Source organism: Trichomycterus rosablanca, chromosome 20 (assembly GCF_030014385.1).
Source record: "Trichomycterus rosablanca isolate fTriRos1 chromosome 20, fTriRos1.hap1, whole genome shotgun sequence".
NCBI classification, from domain to species: domain Eukaryota; kingdom Metazoa; phylum Chordata; class Actinopteri; order Siluriformes; family Trichomycteridae; genus Trichomycterus; species Trichomycterus rosablanca.
In genome coordinates, this window is record NC_086007.1 from 25,106,126 (window position 1) to 25,128,174 (window position 22,049).

Here is a 22,049-nt window from a genome sequence, read left to right on the forward strand (position 1 = left end):
AGTTTAGTATGGACCAACAGAAGTGCTCATGTTGATCAAATTGCAGATTATTTTTACACTGCTGATGAGGTGAATGTGGCACGACACAGTGCATGGAACACTTACAGTATATGTATGGGGCTGAGCACTCACAGTCCACTGAGTCTCTGTTTCCTGTCAAAAGCACATACAGGCATTGGAACTAAACATTGGAGCTATAAAAACAGGTCATGTGGTCCAACGGTCAGGCAGATGTGCGTCATTTACCCGGGAAGAATAAGCACCAGAGTTTACTGTAGAATGCCTGATTTAGCTTACAGCTCTACACAAAACCTTTCCTGCGTTTTATTAGGTGATAGGTGAAAGTGAAATTTGGAAGCCTTGCTAGACATGAAGCCACCAGTACTGACTGACATTAAAAATGTAATTGTTACATAGAAACAACATTACTGACTCTGTGTCTCTGAGATGCATCCTGGAATAAAAATGACTTATGCAACACACTGTTGTTCAACACAGATGAATTTGTCTGGATCAAGGCTTTAGCAGCTGTGACACTCTTTGCAGCGACTGTGGTGATAATTGTGCTGATGTATCTGTGCTGCAAAAATAGGTGCACTGTGTCTGAGACAGAAGAATCAGATACTGCAATCTATGCCAAGTGAGTTTTTTTTTTTAAGTACAATTTATACATTTTAATCATGGTAACAATAGTGTATAAATTAGTGAACAGTTTCTGATACCAGGACACGGTTAGCTTTATATTTTTTGGCTAAAGCATCGATGCTCACCTTCACTGAATCGAATTTTGCTTTTATTATTGCTTGCTATTATTTGCAATAAATAAGTACTAATTGGAGACGGCACAGTGGCTCAGTGGGTAGCACTGTCGCCTCACAGCAAGAAGGTCCTGGGTTCTGATACATGCATTACTATGTTACTGTCACTACAGTTATCTGCTCAGTGGTTGTATTTTAGGGGTCTTTTCCATTGATTGAGGATGTAATGGGGTGTACAAAATTACATCTACAGTACAATTTATCATTTAACTATTTACACAAACCAATGTTGCCACTCCTCAGAACTCTTTATTCATCAATGAGCTTTATATTTAAAATTTAAAATACTATTTTGCCTTTTATATTTAAAATTTACATACTATTTTGCCTTTTCTTTAAGCATGAGAACCAATAAAGAAGGAATGACCCAAAAGCCTACAGCGCAAGGTCAGTTTTACCTCCATTAGCATATTTATTTAAGCAAAAAAAAAGTTTGCATTTTTATGAGTCAGTGTCTAAACGTTTATTTTTCATTTAGATTGCCAAAGTGATCATGAGGTCCCGTATGCTGACATTGTGATCTCTGTACGAGGATCCAGCATCCCAGAACTCATGGGCCTCCACAGCCAGGCTCCAGGAGACCACAGACTTGTAAGAAAAAATACTTCATTAAGGTCTTCAGTGTTTCAATGTTAATGGGTAGTATGAGCATTATGGGTCGGTCAGCAAGCTGGCCATAATCTTCAACACAAATCTGATATATTTCATTTCAAGATTTACATTTTATGACCTTGTGATTTATTAAATATTGAGTTCTGTTTTTGTGTGTGTGCAGAAATGGGGGGAGGAGGCCACAGGAGGATCTCGTCTGCAGGCTTGTCGCTCTGCTGACAGACTCCATGTTCATCCCAAGGAGGTCAGCAGGAAATTAAGCACAACCTCCGAATATGCCATCATCACCTACTCTACTGAGGCACTTACATAATTTAATTATTTGATTATTTTTTGTTCATTTTTATCCTTCAAGTGTACGTATATGTTCACTGCATATTATATGTGATAAATATCAGCAAAAACTATGTATTTATATTGCACCTTCAAGATCATATGACATTATATTTTGGTGAATTACAATTCCTCTCCCAGCATCAGCATTAAGGTGTTTAAAAATCTCAACAACACTGGTGTATCTGTGTCCACTTTTACTGGTACTGGTACTGTCATTACCACAGTATTGTCACTGCAGTGCTGAAAATGTTCCAACACCCAAACACCAAAGTCATCTGAGTACATGGGTTCACTAAGTGTACAAAGTGTGGGCTACAGTCAGTAATCGTATATCAACATACTGTATTTTATCTGTCTGGTTGGTGTATTATATGAAAGATACTTTATATTTGTGTGTGCTTGTGAACTGCTTGTATTTGTAAACTGAAAGTAGATGCACTCGCATAAAGTATATTTAAAAGAAAGGGTATTAAATACTTTTAATAAATAAATTAAGTGTAAAATTCTGTCATACAATATTATCGAGAGCTCAAAATTGCTTTTTGCTGATGTTAATAAAAATTTGTATTTTGAGTTTTGCGTTTATTATTGCTATTATTTGCAACTAATAAATAGTAATTAAGCAAAGTTCCTGTGAAACAGGAAAGACTCTGTCGGTAGGAATTGGCAAGTAAATTAGAAAAAATTAAATTTGGAACTGAAGTTAACACAAGACCCTAATCAAAATGAAGTATTTTCAAGTATTAGGGCAAGCCGTAGCCTAGTGGTTAAGGCACAGTAATCCAAAGGTTGCTGGTTCAAGCACCACCACTGCTAGGTTGCTGCTGTTGGGCACGGCCCTTAACCCTCAGTTGACTGTATACTGTAACTGTAATGTAAGTCATCTGCTAAATGCCGAAAATGTAAATGTAAGTATTTACTGAAGTGAATAAATGTAATTATTCATCCTGCATTATCAATTCATATCTACAGCTGCTCAGGTGGCAGCTTTGCCTCACAGGTTCGAGGCTGAGTGGCTGTATGAGCAACGATTGGCCGGTTGCTCAGTTGGGGGGTGGGACAAAGAACCGGATGTGGGTATTTCTCTGTCAGAATGCGATTACGACCTCTGCCGGCTGATTAGAGGCGCCTGTACAAGAGATGAGGAAGAGTGCCCTGAGGGTGTGTCTCTCCGCATGCAACGCTAGGTGGTGGCAAACTCATCAATGTGTGGGTGGCAAAAATGCATCCGGCTGCTGCCCATGTTTCGGAGGGGTTATGGGTTAGCTTTCATCTCCTCAGTCAGGGCGGGGTTCGGCATAGACAGCGAGGAAGCACGATGCAATTTGAACAATTGGATGTGCTAAAAGGGGGAGAAAAAGGGGTGAAAAATTCATATCTACAAATGTTTAATTGTTTGAGGGCGGTTATACACACAGTTGTTAGCCATGGCCTTTTCAAAAAGGGGTTATTTATTGCAGTCACACTACAGTATCTATCAGGAGCTTCTGGATACGGGGAGAAAAGTTAATATATGCAAAATACGCAAACATAGAGACATGGAAGAACATGGAGAGAACATGCTTAACTCGTCAGTCATTAACCAGAGATCAGAATTGAATTTGCTCAAAGAATTTGTTATATTATTATTATTATTATTATTGTTGTTTTGTTGTTGTTATATTTGTATAGTGTGCTTGTGCTAGTGTGTTTTAATCATCTTCAGTGATTTTTAGTTAAGCTGTTTAACAGGCAACATGTAGTGAGGGCCCCTTAAAATATTACACTGTTTATAAGTAAGTACATGAGTGAACGTGTGTATAAAGATAGATAAATAAAAAATAAAAAAACTGTTTAATTAGATTTAAGCAGATTACTTTAGCCACAAAGCTCAAAGCTAAACAGAAGGCGGAGAATTGTCCCTCTCCGTCCTCCGTAGTTCAAAGAGGAAAAGCTGTTTGTCGGTTGCTTAGCAACGATTGGCACCGAGTGGAAGTTTTGCTGAAACGGTGAGTGTTCAAGTGCTCATATACTAATTATTACTAAATAAATAACAATAAACTACAGGTCATCATTCACAAATTAATTAAATTTAATTAAATATAGATTGAATTAAATAGAATGTTAATACCCAGCAAACACACACATTCACACTTTGCTGAACGTTGTATTGAAGTCGGGTATCTATAACACGTAACATCCATTTGTTTACAACGTCGCAAATATGTTTTAATCCCTTAATTTCCCTAAATAAAGTATCTGTCTGTCTATAAGTTTGTCTGTCTATCCGTCTGTATGTCTATCTCTCTGTCTGTGTGTCTGTCTATCAGTCTGTCACTGTCAGATATACAGTGAAGCCCGAAATTATTCATACCCCTGGCAAATTTTGACTTAAAGTTACTTTTATTCAACCAGCAATTTTTTTTTTGGACCGGAAATGACACAGGCGTCTCCCAGAAGATAATAAGACGATGTACAAGAGGCATCATTATGGAAAAAAATATTTCTCAGCTTTTATTTACATTTGAACAAAAAGTGGCATGTCCAAAATTATTCATACCCTTCTCAATAATTAATAGAAAAGCCTTTATTGGCTATTACAGCAATCAAACGCTTCCTATAATTGCTGACCAGCTTTTTGCATGTCTCCACTGGTATTTTTGCCCATTCATCTTTAGCGATGAGCTCCAACTCTTTCAGGTTGGAGGGTCTCCTTGCCATCACCCTGATCTTTAGCTCCCTCCACAGATTCTCAATTGGATTCAAGTCAGGACTCTGGCTGGGCCACTGCAAAATGTTAATGTTTTTGTCCGCTAACCATTTCTTCACCACTTTTGCTGTGTGTTTTGGGTCGTTGTCGTGCTGAAATGTCCACTGGTGCCCAAGGCCAAGTTTTTCTGCAGACTGCCTGATGTTGTTGTTGAGAATCTTGATGTATTGATCTTTTTTCATGATGCCGTTTACTGTGATTAGGTTCCCTGGTCCATTGGCTGAAAAACACCCCCAAATCATTAGGTTCCCACCACCATGTTTGACAGTGGGGATGGTGTTCTTAGGGTTGAAGGCTTCTCCTTTTTTACGCCAAATGAAGGATACATCATTGTGGCCAAACAATTCAATTTTTGTTTCATCTGACCATAAAACAGAAGACCAGAAGTCTTCTTCTTTGTCCAGATGAGCATTTGCAAAGGCCAAGCGAGCTTTTGTGTGCCTTTTCTGGAGAAGTGGCGTCCTCCTTGGTCTGCGTCCGTGGAACCCAGCAGTGTGCAGTGTCCGTTGGACTGTCTGCCTTGAGACGTTGCCACCAGCAGAGCCCAGATTCACCAGTATGGCCTTGGTGGTGATCCTTGGATTCTTTTTCACCTCTCTCACTATCCTCCTGGCCAGCACAGGTGTCACTTTTGGCTTCCGACCACGTCCTCTGAGATTTTCCACAGTGCGGAATGTCTTGTATTTTTTAATAATACTTTGCACTGTAGCCACTGGAACTTGAAAACATTTAGATATGGCCTTATAGCCCTTTCCTGACTTGTGAGCTGCCACAATGCACAGCCACAGGTCCTTAGTGAGCTCCTTTGTCTTAGCCATGACTGTCCACAAACCAACTGCAGAGAGTTGCTGTTTTTTACCTGTTGAGTTGATTAAAACAGCTGTTCCCAATGAATCAGGGTAATTAGGATGCTTTAGAACAGCTTGGACTATTTGGAATGGTATAGAACTTTGGATTTTCCCATAGACTGTGACAGTTTGCAAAGGGTATGAATAATTTTGGACATGCCACTTTTTGTTCAAATGTAAATAAAAGCTGGGAAATATTTTTTTCCATAATGATGCCTCTTGTACATCGTCTTATTATCTTCTGGAAGACACCTGTGTCATTTCTGGTCAAAAAAAAAATTGCTGGTTGAATAAAAGTAACTTTAAGTCAAAATTTGCCAGGGGTATGAATAATTTCGGGCTTCACTGTATATACATCTGTATGTCTGTGTATCAGTTTGTCTGTCTATCCGTCAGTCTGTCGGTCTATCTGTCTGTTTATCTGTCTGTCTGTCTGTCTGTCTATCTATCTGTCTGTCTGTGTGTCTATCTATCTATATAGCTATCTGTCTGTCTGTGTATCAGTTTGTCTGTCTATCCGTCAGTCTGTCTATCTGTCTGTCTGTGTGTCTATCTCTCTGTCTGTGTGTCTGTCTATCAGTCTGTCACTGTCAGATATATATACATCTGTCTGTCTGTGTATCAGTTTGTCTGTCTATCCGTCAGTCTGTCGGTCTATCTGTCTGTTTATCTGTCTGTCTGTCTGTCTATCTGTCTGTCTGTGTGTCTATCTATCTATATAGCTATCTGTCTGTCTGTGTATCAGTTTGTCTGTCTATCCGTCAGTCTGTCGGTCTATCTGTCCGTTTATCTGTCTGTCTGTGTGTCTATCTGTCTGTCTATCTTTCTGTCTGTCTGTGTGTCTATCTATCTATATAGCTATCTGCCTGTCTGTCTATCAGTTTGTCTGTCTATCCGTCAGTCTGTCGGTCTATCTGTCTGTCTGTCTGTCTGTGTGTGTGTCTATCTGTCTATATAGCTATCTGTCTGTATGTATCTATTGCATCCCCTGGTCACAACTAGGGATGCCAATGTTGCCATTTTCCTTGAACCGATAACCGACTGTCATTATTTGACGATTAACTGATAACCGACAAGCTTATAGCATCCCAGAATATAAAACACATCACTGAGCTTCATACACTATATGGACAAAACTTTTGGGACACCCCTTCTGTTTTGTATTTATGTGTTTCAGCCACAACAGTTGCTAACAGGTGTAATAAATCCAACTTTGCAGAAACAGTTTAGGGAAGGTTCCTTCCTGTTCCAGCATGACTGTTCCTCTGTGCACAAAGTAAGCTCTATAAAGACATTAAAAAAAAATCAGTCAGCCGCACTGAACAGCTTTGGAATGAACTGGAATATCAACTGAGGCTTTCTTGACCAGAAGAGTGGCTGTTGTTCTAGCTAAACAAATCACATATAGATCACTATATTTGAATACCATTTGTTTTTTAAATTGGACGTCCAACAAGCTCATGGTCAGGTGTCCAAATACTTTTGGCCATATAGTGTATCAAAGCAACACAATGTTATATTACTGAAGTATATCAGTAATGTAGAACGGCAAGAGGAACATAAACACCGTGAGCAGAACTAGTTCAGCTTTCAGTGTGTAGATTTTATACAGTCAGTAACGAACTGCTCATTACTAACACTTACCAAACATGCTAATGTTATCATAATGAATAAATATGCAGTCTTTGTCGAAATTCTTAGTGGATAAAGAAATTAATTAATTATTCGTTTAGCCATCAGGCTCAGTAATGTCATGTCATATCTCCTTTTCTAAAGTGACCCAACTCATCGAAGTAGATCATCGGACAAATGGCAGTGCCTTTTTCAAACACCAGCCTAAGAGTTCCTAGTGGGTTTGGAAACATCCTGGAAGGGCTTGCCAGAGAAGTACTGCGAGAGCAACCTGCAGACATCCCCACCTTCGCAGCCGGCTACTTCACAGCACTTCTTCAAAAAAGAGAGGGTAATTTGCATCAAAATTTTATTCACTGTCAACTGAAAAGGCCCTTTTTGTTCCACCATGGTTGCCCCATGCACAAACTAAACATTAAGGATAGATTTGGTCTTGGGTTTGACAACATTGATACCATAGACACACATAAATGTTGTAAAAAGCTTTTCTAGAAGAAAGCAGGCTGTCTTATCTGCAAATAGTTTGGGAATGGGATGTCCAACAACTCATGATCAGGTGTCCACATACTTTTGGTCTTAATGTTTAGCTCTACTAGGTCACACATTTAATGAAGTAAGTTATTGGAAAGATTTCCTCCTGACTTTATTAAAAGTTGCTGTACAGTCTGACACATTCTCTGCCAGTGTTTGTCTGTGTAGATTCATTCCTGCCAGCTTGGGTTTGTGCACTTGATATCAATACGAACGAATAGTGATAAAAATACATTTTCTTTGCTTCAGAAAGTGGCCTAGATCCAGCTGAATGGGGTGCCCAGCTGGAGGACCGATTCTACAATAATAACGCTTTCAGGGTGAGGTGAAAACAGTTCTGAAAATTAAATAGTTCTTAAATATCTTAACACAAGCTCAATCCAGCTTAATGTGTTTTCATTTCTTTTCCTAACAGGCTTCAGTAAAGCAGGAAAACTTCGGTTCTGTCAAACAAAGTGAAAGTCCTGTAAACAGGTGAGTCTGATTTGACCTGATTCATCAGACAGAAGAAGTGAAATCATTTGTTACTCTAAAAGGAGTAAAAATAAGAGATGGACAGAATATAAATAATAAAATATAATTCATTTACCTTGCTTTACACATAGGGACACAATCATGCTGGAACAGGAAAGGGTTGTTACAAAGGTGGGAGCATAATAGTGATTTAATACACCTGTTACCAATGGGTGTGGCTGAAACACCTGAACTCAATAATTAAAATAGGTACCCAGATAGTTTGGACATATACATTGTATGTGCAAAAGTATTGGGACACCCCTTTTAATTTTGAATGTGTTTCAGCCATATATAATGTGTAAATAATGTGTTTCAGCCACAATTGCTAATGTGTAATAAATCAAAGCTTTAGGGAAGTTTAGGGAAGGCCTTTTCCTTATAGATCTTTTAAGGTCTATAAGGACATGAAGAAAAGCTCAGTTTAAAGAAACTCCAGTATTCAGCACAGAGCCCTGACTGAATTCCCACTAAACAGCTTTGGAATAAACTGGAACATCAACAGAGGCTTTCCTGGGCAACATCAGTGTCCAGCCATACACATGCTCTTTTGACTGAATGGGCACAAATTCTCACAGACACACTTCAATGTCTTGTGAGAAGCCTTCACAGAGGAGTGCTGTTGTTATAGCTGAAAAGATCACATAGACGTCACTCTATAATAGGATGTGGGGTGTCCAACAAGATCAAGGTCAGGTGTCCAAATACTTTTGGCCATAAATATAGTGTAGAAAAGTAAAAAAACAAACAAACAAAAAAACAAACATCACATTAAAAACGTAGACACTTAAATACCAGACAATGGTATTTTAAATTAGGATAAATAAAGAGATGCAGTACCTAGATTACATGTAGAATAAATATTAGTGTTCCATATCAGCACATCAGGTGGTAATTTATTATTAAAGTGGTGGTTGTTTTTGCCTACACAATGAGTCACTCTTAATTACAGCTTAATTGTCCTTATACGTACTTGTCACTTTCAGAGACAAAGCTGGATCTACTGAACATAATGAAGATAAAACATTCCCATCACCTCAGATCTCCTCACCTTTGTCTAAGACCCTTGATGCCTCTGAGGACATCGTGGAACCACAAAGCAACATGCTGGAAAAGAAAACAGATGATTATTCAGGAGAGACTGAACCTGAGTTCTCATACAGGGGAACTGCTGATATTGACATATGTGCACAGGAGCTGAACACCAAGGAGCAAACACCAAGAAATTTGGAGAGTTATTTTGATGAAGAAAATGATACAGTAGAGAATGAAATCTGTGCATCAGAGCTAAATCCTATGCCCTTATCGACGTATCACGGACTGGCAGATGTAGATGTGTGTGGTGAAGATCTACAGCCTGATTTATCAGTAAATGAACACAATAAAGCCAGCAGAGACATGACTGAAGTGAGTTTTACTCAAGTTTCAGAAAGTCCAGAGCATTTTCTGGTTGAGGAGGAATCTCAAGATGACCTAGATACAGATGATGAATTTTGTCTGCCTGGCGCTGAGATTTCAGCACCTATTAAAGATGCTGCCCAAGAACTACATGATACTGATAAGACAGATACTTCCACAGTAGAGGAGGAGGGTAAAATTAATGCTGCTAAACCAAAAAATGAGCAGCTACAAGTAAAGGAACCATCAGAAATCAATGATATTTTAGAATCATTTGATGAAATGAGTACAGATGAAGTATTGGGGGCTGAAATCCAAGAAGTGAAAGATGTTTTGGCAGAAACTGAGGCCATGATTGAATTATCATCATCTAATCTGGAAAACCTAGAGGATAGCAGCAGCAATGCCAATACAGACATTCAGAATTTTGAAAATACCACAATTGTTGACGGTGATTGGATCCACCAAAGTGAAGACATTCATGAGGGTGACTGTGAGGCTAACTTGCAAGAACAAGAGAAAATTGTTGACAAACCAACTGACTCTCAAGACACTTTAAAAACCACCCCTGATGATTCAATGGGGATATCTAAAGGGCTGGCTGACAGCAATCTCAGTGACTCTATAAACATGGATGTTCAACAAGATGACACAAAGACATCTCAGCACGATGTATCTGAGTTTGAGGACACCTTTGAAGCAGGCAGCCTGAGTGAGGTTGTTGTAAAGGAGGACCGTTTGTTTCACAGTATACCCACCCAGGTTCCTGGAGGAGCTCTCACCGAGCCTGCATCAGGGGAAACCAATGATCCAAATGAGACTCAGATAAAGGAAGAGCATTTGTTTCACAGTGTATCCACTGAGGAATCCACACCAGCTTCACGCGTACTACACGAAGAAAATACTGACCTGAAGGACAACCATTTGTTTCACACTATACCCAGTAATGATTACGACATACCTTCTCTTAAATCTAAATCAGTAGAAACTGATGAAGAAAATAACGACCTAAACGAGACAGAGACGGTAAATGACGATAAGTTTCACACTTTACCCACTCATGTTTCTGGAGGAGCTTCTCATGGGCCTACAGCTTTTGAAACTGAAGAGGACACTGAAGTCACCTATGAAGAATGTGCAGCAGATTCACCAATAGGTCAAGATTATAAAGAGTCTAGACTTCAAGAGGACATCAGTCGTGAGGTTATACTTGAAAACAAGGACAAGGAGCTGGACCAGCAGGTAGGGGAAAGAACCTAAAGGTAGACGTTTAAGGTTTGTGTACAGCCCCAAATTCTAGTCCACACCCCTGTCTTTAGATATTGATGTTATGTTATGAGGGTTGGGTCATACTGTGTGTGTGTCGGGGAGTGGTTGTGGCAGTCATGTAGCAATTTATTTAGGGTCTAGTTTAGAGTGGACAGAAGGTGGGCACTCATTGTTATTCATTACACTCGGGTTATGGCAAAAGCTACAGCACAACCTGCATTTATCAACCTGTAGTGGGAGCAGTAATCAGGATTTTACCATAAAAAATATATATTGCACTCTATTTAGTTGCTGTTATTCCAGATTTGTAAGTCCAAATAAATCTGAATCAATAAAAATGGTTTTACAGAAAGGAAACTTGAGTATAAATATTTAATTCACATTTGTAAAACTGGTTTCCAGCAACCTATATATAAGCAAAGTAATCCATAAATCCGTCTTTAGCTTCAGCTAAGGTCAGTGTTCTTGACCCCACAATACTAAAAAGACTAAGTTAAAATGAGATTCCTTCTAGTGTCTTGTTTTCTTTAATTCTATGCTGCCACTTTGTCAAATCATTGGTACCACAACACCACCACCACCACCTACTTTCATGTATTCATGATGACAAATATTAGATTCATTTCAAAGCTCTTAAACTTAAAAGGAACGACGTTGCTGTGCGGCACCCACTCCACCAGCCATCCCCCCCTAAATTAGGAAACATTTTTGGTCAATAAAAACTGCAACAGGCAACCTTATCCTAAATCTGGGCTGTCCCAGTTTTGTCCTGGGTTAACATTTAAAAATAAAAACCTCAAGGACATCTCTGATCAACAGCAAGGTGCCGCCATTCTGGTCTCTAGAGAAAGGTGATTGAAGACGCCCCTGAAATAGCCGAATTTCTGGGTAACAGACTGCAGCCTTCAGACGCTTGGGTCAAAATATTTCAGTGCTGCGCACAGTACAGCTCTCTTATACCATGAATTTACTGATTCATCCTAGTTCTGTCATGCTGGACAGTAGTTCTTAACCTTTGTGACATGGTGTCCAGGGGCTGCAAGAGTAATTCTGTAATTTCATTGCAGAGAATCCAAAAATATTATTATATCCTTAAAAAACACAGAAAGAACAAGTAGGTAATTATGCTCCATCCACTTGTGAATTGTTGTTTATTTTTTTCATCTGCTTTACACTAGTCAGGGTAGCGGCAGGTCCGGTTCTACCTTTAACACCAAACACAAGGTAGAAATACCTGCCTGGACAGGGCACCAATCCATGCGGGCCATTTGACCATCCCCTTATGTATGTAGACGCCTGATTTGAGGATCGCAGTAGTTGTGGGCTAGTGTAATAGATCGCTGCTCCACGCGAGCGCCCTCATTTTAATTGTTTAATTAAAATCCTAATTATAACATTTGCACGTTCTGCTTCATTCAGGCAGCAGCAATTAAATTAGCAATTAGGCAGCCTTACCTAGCAATTAGCAATTTCTCTGATGTATCTAGATGCCATATGTACCCATACTTCAGACAATTAAATGTGTGATTTAATTTCAGGTACAGTGATCTTCTAATGAATCTGTAGGGGCTTTGCTTTGCCTTTCTGGATAGAAATCGTGCAGTCCTGTCTTGACCCTCTGTGTTCTCCCTAACACGTCTTTTCCTCTGCTTTGTAGGCATCAATTAGCTTGATTTTCAGATCATCAGTCAGCTGCCTTGAGGAGCTCGGCTTGTTTACATTTACATTTGCGGCTTTCATCCAAAGCGACTTATAATCATGACTGAACATGATTTGAGCAATTGACGGTTAAGGCCCCTGCTCAGGGGCTTAACAGTGGCAACTTGGTGGTTATTGGGCTTCAACCAGCAACCTTCTGATTACTAGTCCAGTACCCTAACCACTGAGCTACTACTGTCTGTTGTTGTTGGACTAACTTATTTGTTTCTCAATGCAGAACGTAACCTTCCTTTGTCCTTTAACATCACGTCTGGAACATCTCTGAGCTTTATTCCAGCCCCACCCTTCACATTAAGAGACCGAAATGCCAAAATTACCATAGTTTTATTCAGCTAAAACAAAACACGCTCTAGTTTTCGGTGCACGTGGGAGTGTGTGGGTGTGTTTTGGAAAAGCAGCGGTCATGAAATATTTTTAGTCTTAAAAAGGGGGTCACATTCATGAAAAGGTTCAGAACCTCCGATCCAGAGATATTCAGCAGTGAAGATAATGGCACCAAAATTTCAGGCAACTTTTTATACGCTGCTCTTACAAGAAGTTTGGAGGAGACTTAAGGGTGTGTTTCCATGGAAACACGGTACCAGTTATTTTCTTCACCATTATCTCATGTTGGTTCAGTTAGATTTTACCAGAAACACTTTTCTAATACCTCGACTTAAAGAAGCTTTTGTCTGGTGAGGAATTCCATCCCGATGGTTGTGCTTTATTACTGGATGTGAACTTTTACTGTGGGTTTTTGATCTGTGCAATCTCTAAATGTCCAGAGTAGGCTTTCAGACCTGAGCTTTATTATGTCCAGTGACCTTCATTCTGGAAAAGCAAAATCTGATATAGATTCTATTTTTAAAACTATATTCATGCCAAACATCAATCTGACAAACACTATATGAGCAACAGGATGTGTCCATCCTCCTCATTATTAAGTTTAACCACACCCATTGATAACAGCTGTAAATGAATGAAGTGATTTAATTTTATGCTTTTAATTTTGTGGTGACTGGGTTTGACTGGGTGACGTTTGTCATGGAGGATCTCCAGTGACCTGCACAAAGTCCTGAACGCAAATCAACTCATCTTTGTATCTCTAATTCACCTCACTTGTATGTCTTTTGACTGTGGGAGGAAACCCACGCAGACACAGGGAGAACATGCAAACTCAAAATTCACACAGAATTGAATTCAGGACCTTGTTGCTGTGACGCAACAGTGCTACCCATCGAGCCACGCTGCCACTCCATGAGATGAATTGGAACATTGATTGATTGAGTGCCAGGTCTTTTCTTCAAACACATTCTCTTTCGACTAAATGGGCACAAATTCCCACAGCGCACTATAAAACCTTGTGAAAAGCCTTCCCAGAATAGTGCAGGTTGTTACATCCACAAAAGTGAGGTGTGTTAGTCAAGTCCATATTAATGTCCATGTTTTTAGAATAGGACGTCCAACAAGCTTGTGATCTGTTGTCCGTATACTTTTGGACATACAGTGTTGTTAAAATATTCTGAAGAATGAAATGAAACATATAGAATTTTAGCTTTTTACTGTCCATAGTAAAAAGATGTAACAAACACAGTACACAGATTGAAAACAGGGACTTACTGAGTACTTTAGATTTTTTACTGTGGTTCAGTATTTAAACACCCCAAGAGCAGGTTCAGATTTTGTGAGAATGACGCTTCTGCTACCCACACCTCTAAATTTATCTAATCAATATAAACACCAGGAGAAGCTGTCAGCCCAAACATTCACCTATTTTATTCCAGTATGGACTCAAAATGGATTATTAGAGCTTGTTCGGGCAAAATGTGTCTGAGTGTATTGAGACTTGATTTAACTTGGAATAAAGATCAGACCAGATTTCTATAATAAATGAATACAGAAATTCAGATCATTTTAAAAGGTGAAGTTGAGGACAGCGTGACAAAGCTGGTAGTGTGGTTGCTGCACAGCAACATGGGTCCTGGGGACCTGGGTTTGATCCCCACCTCCAGTCACTGTATGTTTGGCATGTCTGTCTCTGTGTGGGTTTCTGCCATGTGTTCTGGCTACCACTGTCTTCCACGGATGTCAGATTGGCTGTGGTTGTGTCCAGTTGTGCTCACTGTGACACTGACCACAAAAACGTGATGAGTAAAGTAGATGAAAGTAGGGTTAGAAATGTACTGCTATAGTTTTCCGTACATCTCTCAAAACATACAGAAGGTGGATTATCTGCACTATATTGCTTCTAGATTTGAAAGTGAAGGTCCCTGCCCCGCCTTGTGTCCAGTGTTATCGGGTGGTGCCAGACTCACAGCGACCCTGACCAGGATAAAGCAGTGATTGAAAATAAATAAAGCCTTTATTAAATAGTTTAGAATTTAGACAGTTGGGTGTCTGTCCTCTTGCTCTTTCACACTCCCTCTCCCTGCTCTCTCTTTCTCACTCCTGCTCTCTCTTTCTCCGTCACTTTCTCTCTCCTTGTGTTCCACCCACCTTCAAACCCTCATCCACACACAGAAAATAATAAGCAAGGCTGGAGAGGAGAGAGCCTCGGATGAGTGTTCAGCTTTCTCTCTGTATAAGCTTCATTTGTCTTTGTAATACAGAGCAGTAAAAAATCTCATTGGTCTCTGTGTGGAACTGAAACTGGTCAGCATGGACTGTCGTATCGTGAGTACTTGCTGTGTTTTATATGGAGTTAACATTCATTTTTGTATTAAACTGGCCAGGGTTGCAAAGCAGGTTAAACTATAAACAGTGTGCCAATCCATTGCAGGGTATCTATAGATAACTTGGATGTTAATGTTGGAATTTATTTTACAGTCGTATGCAAAAGTTTAATGATTTGTTGATCCTATGCAAACTTATATATGGTACCTATATTGCCAAATACAAATTGAAAAGTTATGTACTTTCCAAAATGATAAATTTAGCAAATAATTCTTTATTAAAATGAGAACAGAACGCCTGAATGTTGATGTACATCAGTAACAGGCAAGTCGAGCGCCCCCTTGTTCTAATTGGATAAATGCACTTGCCATTTTTTCCTATTTGGAGCAAGATAATATACTTTTCAGTTCTTAAAACAAGAGACGAGATTGTCAAAATTAATTTAAAATATAAATGAGCACGTATGGGTTACACAAGCATATTATTTATTTTACAATATTGATTGTTTACAACCGTTAGCAATACGTTTGCATGAATCACCTGAATCCAAAAAGTAGAAGTGTCCACATACTTTTGCCTATATAAAGTATAAAATCACCATGTGTAAACCAGGTCTGGGTTTACAAAGTTATGATTTGAGTATCTTGTCAATACTTTATAACACTGTGTTAAATTTAACACATTTAAAGATACAATAATGATTTATAAAAGCTAACTGTTTTAGCTGTAGCTAAAGATGAAGTTCTAATTACGTTATTAAACTGAGTGGTTTAGTAGATTCTAAGCAATGTTACACCAATAGAGTGTATAAATGCTTATTATCAGCCTTTTAATCATTATGTGAAATTAAAACATGACTTGTATTGGTACGTGTTGTGTTAAAATAACTCAAACTCTTAGAATTAATGTTAAAAGAAGCCCATAAGACCATGTTATATGATACTTGGCAGTTACCCAAATGCTTGGCAAAAAGGTTCTTGGTTCGATCCCCAAATGGGGCGGTCTGGGTCCTTTCTGTGTGGAGTTTGCATGTTCCCCCCGTGTCTGCGTCTCCATGTCCCCCGTGTCCCACAGTCCAAAGACGTGCAGGTGAGGTGAATTAGAAATACAAAATTGTCCATGACTGTTCGATATAATCTTGTGTAATGAGTAACTACCATTTCTGTCATGAATGTAACCAAAGTGTAAAACATGACGTTAAAATCCTAATAAACAAACAAACAAACACAAATGCTTGATTAATGCTTGAGTATAAAGTCATTGTTCTAAACAGCCACATTAACAAACATAGAGAAATATATAAAAGTGCAAAAAAGCACAAATGTGGATTTAATAGTGTGCACTGAAAATACTTTTCAGTTTCTTTTATCAAAACAGGGCAAAACATTGCTAAGTATGTAATTAGTTACCATCCTGTTCCTCAACGTTGCTTTGAATCTAGAGAAAAAAGGTTTACTAATTACATTTTGAAATAACTTATTTTATAGTTATAACACCAATACTTTTAAAGCTTGTGACTTGAATTAAATGCATTATTGTGCACCAAAAATATTGAAAGCATTATTATCTGTCATTATTGTAAAGATTAATATATGTGTTCTAACATCTCCCCTCTGTGGAGGAACTTTTATCTCCAAAATTTGGGGTTACAAGCCAGATCCATGAGGTGCTTTACAATAAAACAGGGCAGAAATCGTTTAAGGAATAAAAATCATCCAAAAACAGTTATGCATATTTGACCCTAACATTTGAACATTTTTTTAAATGGATCAGTAGGGATCTGTGTGTTTTTGCACACAAAAGGGTCTTAAAAACCCAGTACCACTGGCTTAGAACCCCTGAATTTTGTTTCTAACTGGTTTTGCTTGGTATTTTTCCCTCTTTCTCAGACAAAGAGTTTAGTTTTATCTAGTTTACAATGTCATTATTGATCACGATCTGGCCACCAGAGGACACTGTGGTGTGATTTCTTTCTGAATCTAGCAATTTCTATCTGGGTTTACTATAAAACGTGTATTTTAACACAGTGCAGACACACTTTTTACTCATTAGTTTACATATAGTCTTGACCATGTCTGCAGTGTTTTATATGCTGTCTAAATGTATCTTTAAAAAAAAAACAATATTATGCCAGTCTAGTATGTGAATGGCACGCTGAAGGGCAAGCTGTAGCCTAGTGGTTAAGATACTGGACTAGTAATCGGAAGGTCGCTGGTTTAAGCCTCATAACTGCCAGGTTGCTGCTGTTGGGCCCTTGAGCAAGGCCCTTAACCCTCAGTTGCTCAGACTATATACTGTAACTGTAATGTAAGTCACTTTGGATAAAAGCGTCTGCTAAATGCCAAAAATGTAAATGTAAATGAATGATTAATAAAGCTTGCAGAACACCTCTGCTTCGGCTAGGAGGTGGGTGAAAAATGTCAAAATGTACAGCAACATGAGAAAGAGCTGATTTGTTCAGTGGGCGGCTGAACATTTCACCCATGCACATGTGCTTAGTGGGAAAATGCAGAGATTAAGAAATGTGGATCCTCATAAAAACCCAGTGTGGTAGAGCTAAATCCCACCAACACACAGTCTAAATATTAAAACACTCATATGTCATCATTTTGAGAGCTTTATTAAATTCAGAAGGTTCAAGGGGAGCAGTCACGTTTAGCTATTTTACAATATTAAAAAAGCATTATTTTTATTCATAACAATTTATCTGGAGAAGAAACCAGACAGACTGTGTAGTGACAGAAACTATGAGGTGAGGTGCATGATTTATTAAAAAAACCAATCTATGAAATATAGTCGAACACCCATGAAAGGGGTGGCCACGTATTTTTGGCCCTATAGTTCTATAGTAGCATTTTCTGCTACTGAATGGAAATTTGTTTTGTGAACAGGAGGACAGCAGCCAGCCTCAGGAGGAGGAGGACATCATGGACATCCCCTTGGATGACCCCGAGGCCAACAAAGCAGCCGCCAAGATCCAGGCGGGCTTCCGCGGCCACATGACCCGGAAGAAGTTAAAACCGGGCGAAAAGCCGGGCGAGGAGGTGAGCAGCAGTGGTGAGGCGCTCAACGGCAGTCAGGGGGACGGAGGTCAGTTACGGTCCCCCATTTCTGTAGAAGATAGAGTGCAGAGAAAAAGTATTTGCCCCTTTTGAGACCACACTCATAAATTGTGATGTCATAACACTGATATAATACCTGACATCAAGTGTTATGATGAGTTATGGCAGCATGTAACATCTGGCAGAGAGCTCAAGTAAAGTGAATCTTGCTTAACGTCACACCTCTGTCCACTTTACCTGCATTTATAATTAGGGTTTTAATAAATCTGAGGAAGAAGTGAGCAGAATTTGTCGTGTGATTAGGTAGATAAGAAAAGCAAGAGTGTCATCTCACATTACCAGACCTAGATTTCTCATCTTCAGTTGTGCTAGTCTGCTGTACCCCACCTTTACAGAGAAAGAGTGAATGTAGGCCTTTTTTTAAGCAATATCTACCCAGTTCTTGGTTGCTAAGCATTTATGGATGGAACAGTTATTTTTATCTTCAGGTGTGTCTTCACCGAGGACAGTCTGAGCAAAAGCATTCCAGATTTAAGGTCTGGTTAGGACTGAGAGGTTTTGGCCTAAAAAAAGCTGAAGGATTTTATAGTAGTATTATATTATAGGTCAAAACTTTGTATAGTTCACAAATCAGCAAAAATTATGTGGACACTGACATTACTTTTTCTTAATTGTTCACAAGGGTGATATGAATGTATAACTATAAAGAAGAAAAGGGGACAAATAATTTTCTCATCACTAGATGAGGCCCAGAATCTTGCTATTCAAGCTAAGGTATACTACTATGGTTCCGTTCAACTTAGCCATGACTTAGCATTTTAACATACCTAATTTGTAGTGTGCATTCATTTGGGTTTTATAAGCTTCGTAAATACAACTGAACCTCTCCAAACTGTGTTTCGGCTTTATGTAGAAATAATTTGTCCATTTGGAGGGTCTGTGCTGTAGTCTAAATGTTGTATATGAGAAGAAGAAGAGGAACTGCATGTTCAATTAAGGAAAACACCCTACATTTTATCTGCAATACTGCTAGGAGCATACTAAATCTGTTTTGCGTGTTGTGTTTTGAACAGCAGGAGGATCAGAAGGAGTAGAGACAGATGACACATCCGTGCCGGAGCAGTGAGGATTCTACACTCCAACCTTTTTATGTAGACAAAGCCAGTAGTTATAGGCTGGATATCCCATCTGATATGATAACTTTATCTTCTGTCTTTCTTTTTCTATTCCTTCGTCTTTTTTCGCTTTTTATTCAGTCTAAGAGGAATAGTTGCTCCAAACCAGCATGCATTTGCATCTTCTGGGCATGAACTTGATGCATTTGTACTTTTCTTGGTTGTGTTCTAGTATAATGGTGATGTGAACGTGAGAAGGAATATCGTTTAAGACGTAGTGCTTGAATGAGATGTGTGTTAGACTTGAAATGTTGCATCACTGCTGTTTTTACAGTCAGTTTTTTCCTTTGTGTAGTTTAGTCGTATGCAAACGTTTGTGCAGCCCCGGACAAATGATTTATTTTTCAACTTTGTTGATTTTTAAAGTGCAAAAAAGAAAACCGAACTGCAGCAACCTATTTAAATGATTTCTTTATGCAAATAAATAATAATGCACATTTATTAATATCTGATGAACTTCAAACATCCAAACACTACTAAGTCAATTGCAACACAACTCAATTTTCTATAATTAAGTAATTTTTACTCACTTTTCAGTGCCCTGTGCTAGTTTCTATTTATTCTTGGGTCTTCTCGCATGCACAGCATGTTTAAGATCTAAACACACTTTTTATTTTCTTTCTTGATGTACTGTAGTTCATTTTGGGGTGTTTTGGATTGTTTTGATTGTTATTCCATTATTTAACCGTGCACTGGTTCCTTGATTCATATTTGGTTGGGTTTTGTTCATCAATTGCTTCCTCTTTTGAACATAAATAATTCCAGTAACACGTCATCACTCAACAGCATCCGTTTCCAAAATGCCCTTGGCTCACCTGCATTTTGTTTTGAATACTTTAGATATAAGGTACGTTTTTCTTCTGATGATCCTTCTGTGTAGATCATGTTTGTGCAGGCAGCATGTACAGTAGAGCAGTGCACAAATCCTTTGACACAATATCGGGGTTTTGTTTGTTGTTTAAGCCAAGTGTGCCAGAAGTTCTGTTTGAGAGGTTTTTTTTGTTCTTTTAGATCTTGCATTGATTTAGTTCCTCTTAACTGCTTACACGACCTTGCGGATTGCTGTTCTCTGCTTCGTCTGCATCAGTTTGCTTTATTTCTTAGATTTCCAGTCAGAGCTGTCAATAGTTCTGTATTAGCAGAAGGTTTAAAGAGTCCTCTTGTCCTGCATAACAAGTACTGGGACCTGCTGAGTAAATAAAGCTTTAACTGGGAAGGTGTCTGAACCTTTTCACATCCCACAGTTAATATTTTATTTGTGTCTTTTTGTTCCTTTAATATTACGAACTATAAAGTAACTCACCTGGTTCTGGTTGCCCAGATTTTGGCATGCTGTTGTTTGTAGGATGTTTAAATATTTTAGGTTTGCTGTATCCGGGTTTGTAAATTATTTAAATCTATTATATATTCATTCCTTTTCATGTATGTTGAACTGCTGTTTGTTTCGTTTCCTTGAATTTTCTTCTTCTCGTCTTTAGAACTAGAAAAAAGAAATCAGAGCTTCCAAAACAGCACTAAGCATGGCTGGACTTCAACTTTGTTTTCCTTTCTGTCACATTCTTCTTCTTCTTATATGTTTGAAATTATAAGTATTTTGATTTGACTAGGAATGCAGGTTTAATTAAACGACTATTAAGATGGTCTTGCATGTGCAAAATGTAATAAAGCATCAGCAGTAAACTGAATAAAAGCTCTGAAATGTCATTTATGTGTTAATGATCTCATGCTGTTTGTAGAAGATCATTCTGGGTTTGATTGTTGTGGAGCTTTAATGGGTTTGAAAATGATTTCTCTGTTTATTTCACTTTGAGCACAGTGGCCAATGACAAAGTCAGAAAGTGTTTTTAGAATTTTAATTAATTAAATTAAACAAAATCAATAAGTAAATACACTTTTAGACCCTTTGCAGTGGGACTCCAAATCGTGGTCAGGTAAATTCTGTTTGCAATCCTGTAGGAATAATCCTTCATGTGTCTAGAATGTGTCCATCTCATTCCATTTATTGCTATTTCAATTGATTGGACATAGTTCAGAAAGGCTAACACTATAGTCTATAAGGGCCCACGATTTAAACCAAGTCATGAAGTCCAAGGAACTGTCTGTAGACTTCCATGAACATACAATAGCGAGGCATATTTTGGAGTTCAGCTGGACAACAAGCTGGACTGGTCCAGACATATGAAGACTGTGTACAAAAAGGGGCAGAGCAGACTGTACTTTTTAAGAAGGCTGAGATCTTTCAACATCAGCCGGGCCTTTTTGTGCACCTTCTGTCAGTCTGTGGTGGCCAGTGCTCTTTTCTTGTGTGGTTTGCTGGGGTGAGAGTGCTCGAATAACAGACACGAACAGAATTAATAAACTTATCAAGAAGACCAGCTCCATAGTGGGGTCTGAACAGGACTCAGGTAGCAGTTCAGCAGGTAGCAGAGTTAAGAATGCTCACAAAGCTTAACTCGATAATGACAAACCATTCACACCCACTTCATGCCCTGAAGGTGTTTCGACAGAGTCTTTCCTAACAGCTGCAATAAGAATTTTTAATAATTCATAATAATTTATTATAAATACATACCATTATTGTATGCTATGCATACACCAGCTGCTAATGTATACATGTACAGTGTATCACAAAAGTGAGTACACCCCTCACATTTCTGCAAATATTTTATTATATCTTTTCATGGGACAACACTATAGAACTAAAACTTGGATATAACTTAGAGTAGTCAGTGTAC

At 38.6% G+C, this 22,049-nt stretch overlaps 1 protein-coding gene across 2 annotated transcripts; it reads left to right on the forward strand.

Moving 5' to 3' along the window:
* The first annotated feature begins 3,724 nt into the window (after window positions 1-3,724).
* spa17 (sperm autoantigenic protein 17) lies at window positions 3,725-21,018 on the forward strand. Of its 2 annotated transcripts, none has more exons than XM_063017149.1 (7): window positions 3,725-3,754; window positions 7,140-7,326; window positions 7,776-7,846; window positions 7,942-8,000; window positions 9,026-10,679; window positions 17,969-18,167; window positions 19,213-21,018. In XM_063017149.1, exons 2-7 carry the CDS (start codon window positions 7,173-7,175, stop codon window positions 19,263-19,265), a joined length of 2,190 nt encoding a protein of 729 aa, XP_062873219.1. In that variant the 5' UTR covers window positions 3,725-3,754; window positions 7,140-7,172; the 3' UTR covers window positions 19,266-21,018. The 2 variants fall into 2 exon arrangements, with proteins under 2 accessions (XP_062873219.1, XP_062873220.1); XM_063017150.1 differs by having other exon boundaries at window positions 17,969-18,121.
* The last annotated feature ends 1,031 nt before the right edge of the window (window positions 21,019-22,049 follow it).

What these genes read in the sequence shown, in the direction of transcription:
- spa17 (XM_063017149.1), top strand. Translation starts at nt 7,173, where the DNA reads ATGGCAGTGCCTTTTTCAAACACCAGCCTAAGAGTTCCTAGTGGGTTT. An exon ending in ACAATAATAACGCTTTCAGG is followed by an intron (nt 7,847 to 7,941) that starts GTGAGGTGAAAA and finishes TTTTCCTAACAG; the next exon opens with GCTTCAGTAAAGCAGGAAAA. An exon ending in AGTGAAAGTCCTGTAAACAG is followed by an intron (nt 8,001 to 9,025) that starts GTGAGTCTGATT and finishes TGTCACTTTCAG; the next exon opens with AGACAAAGCTGGATCTACTG.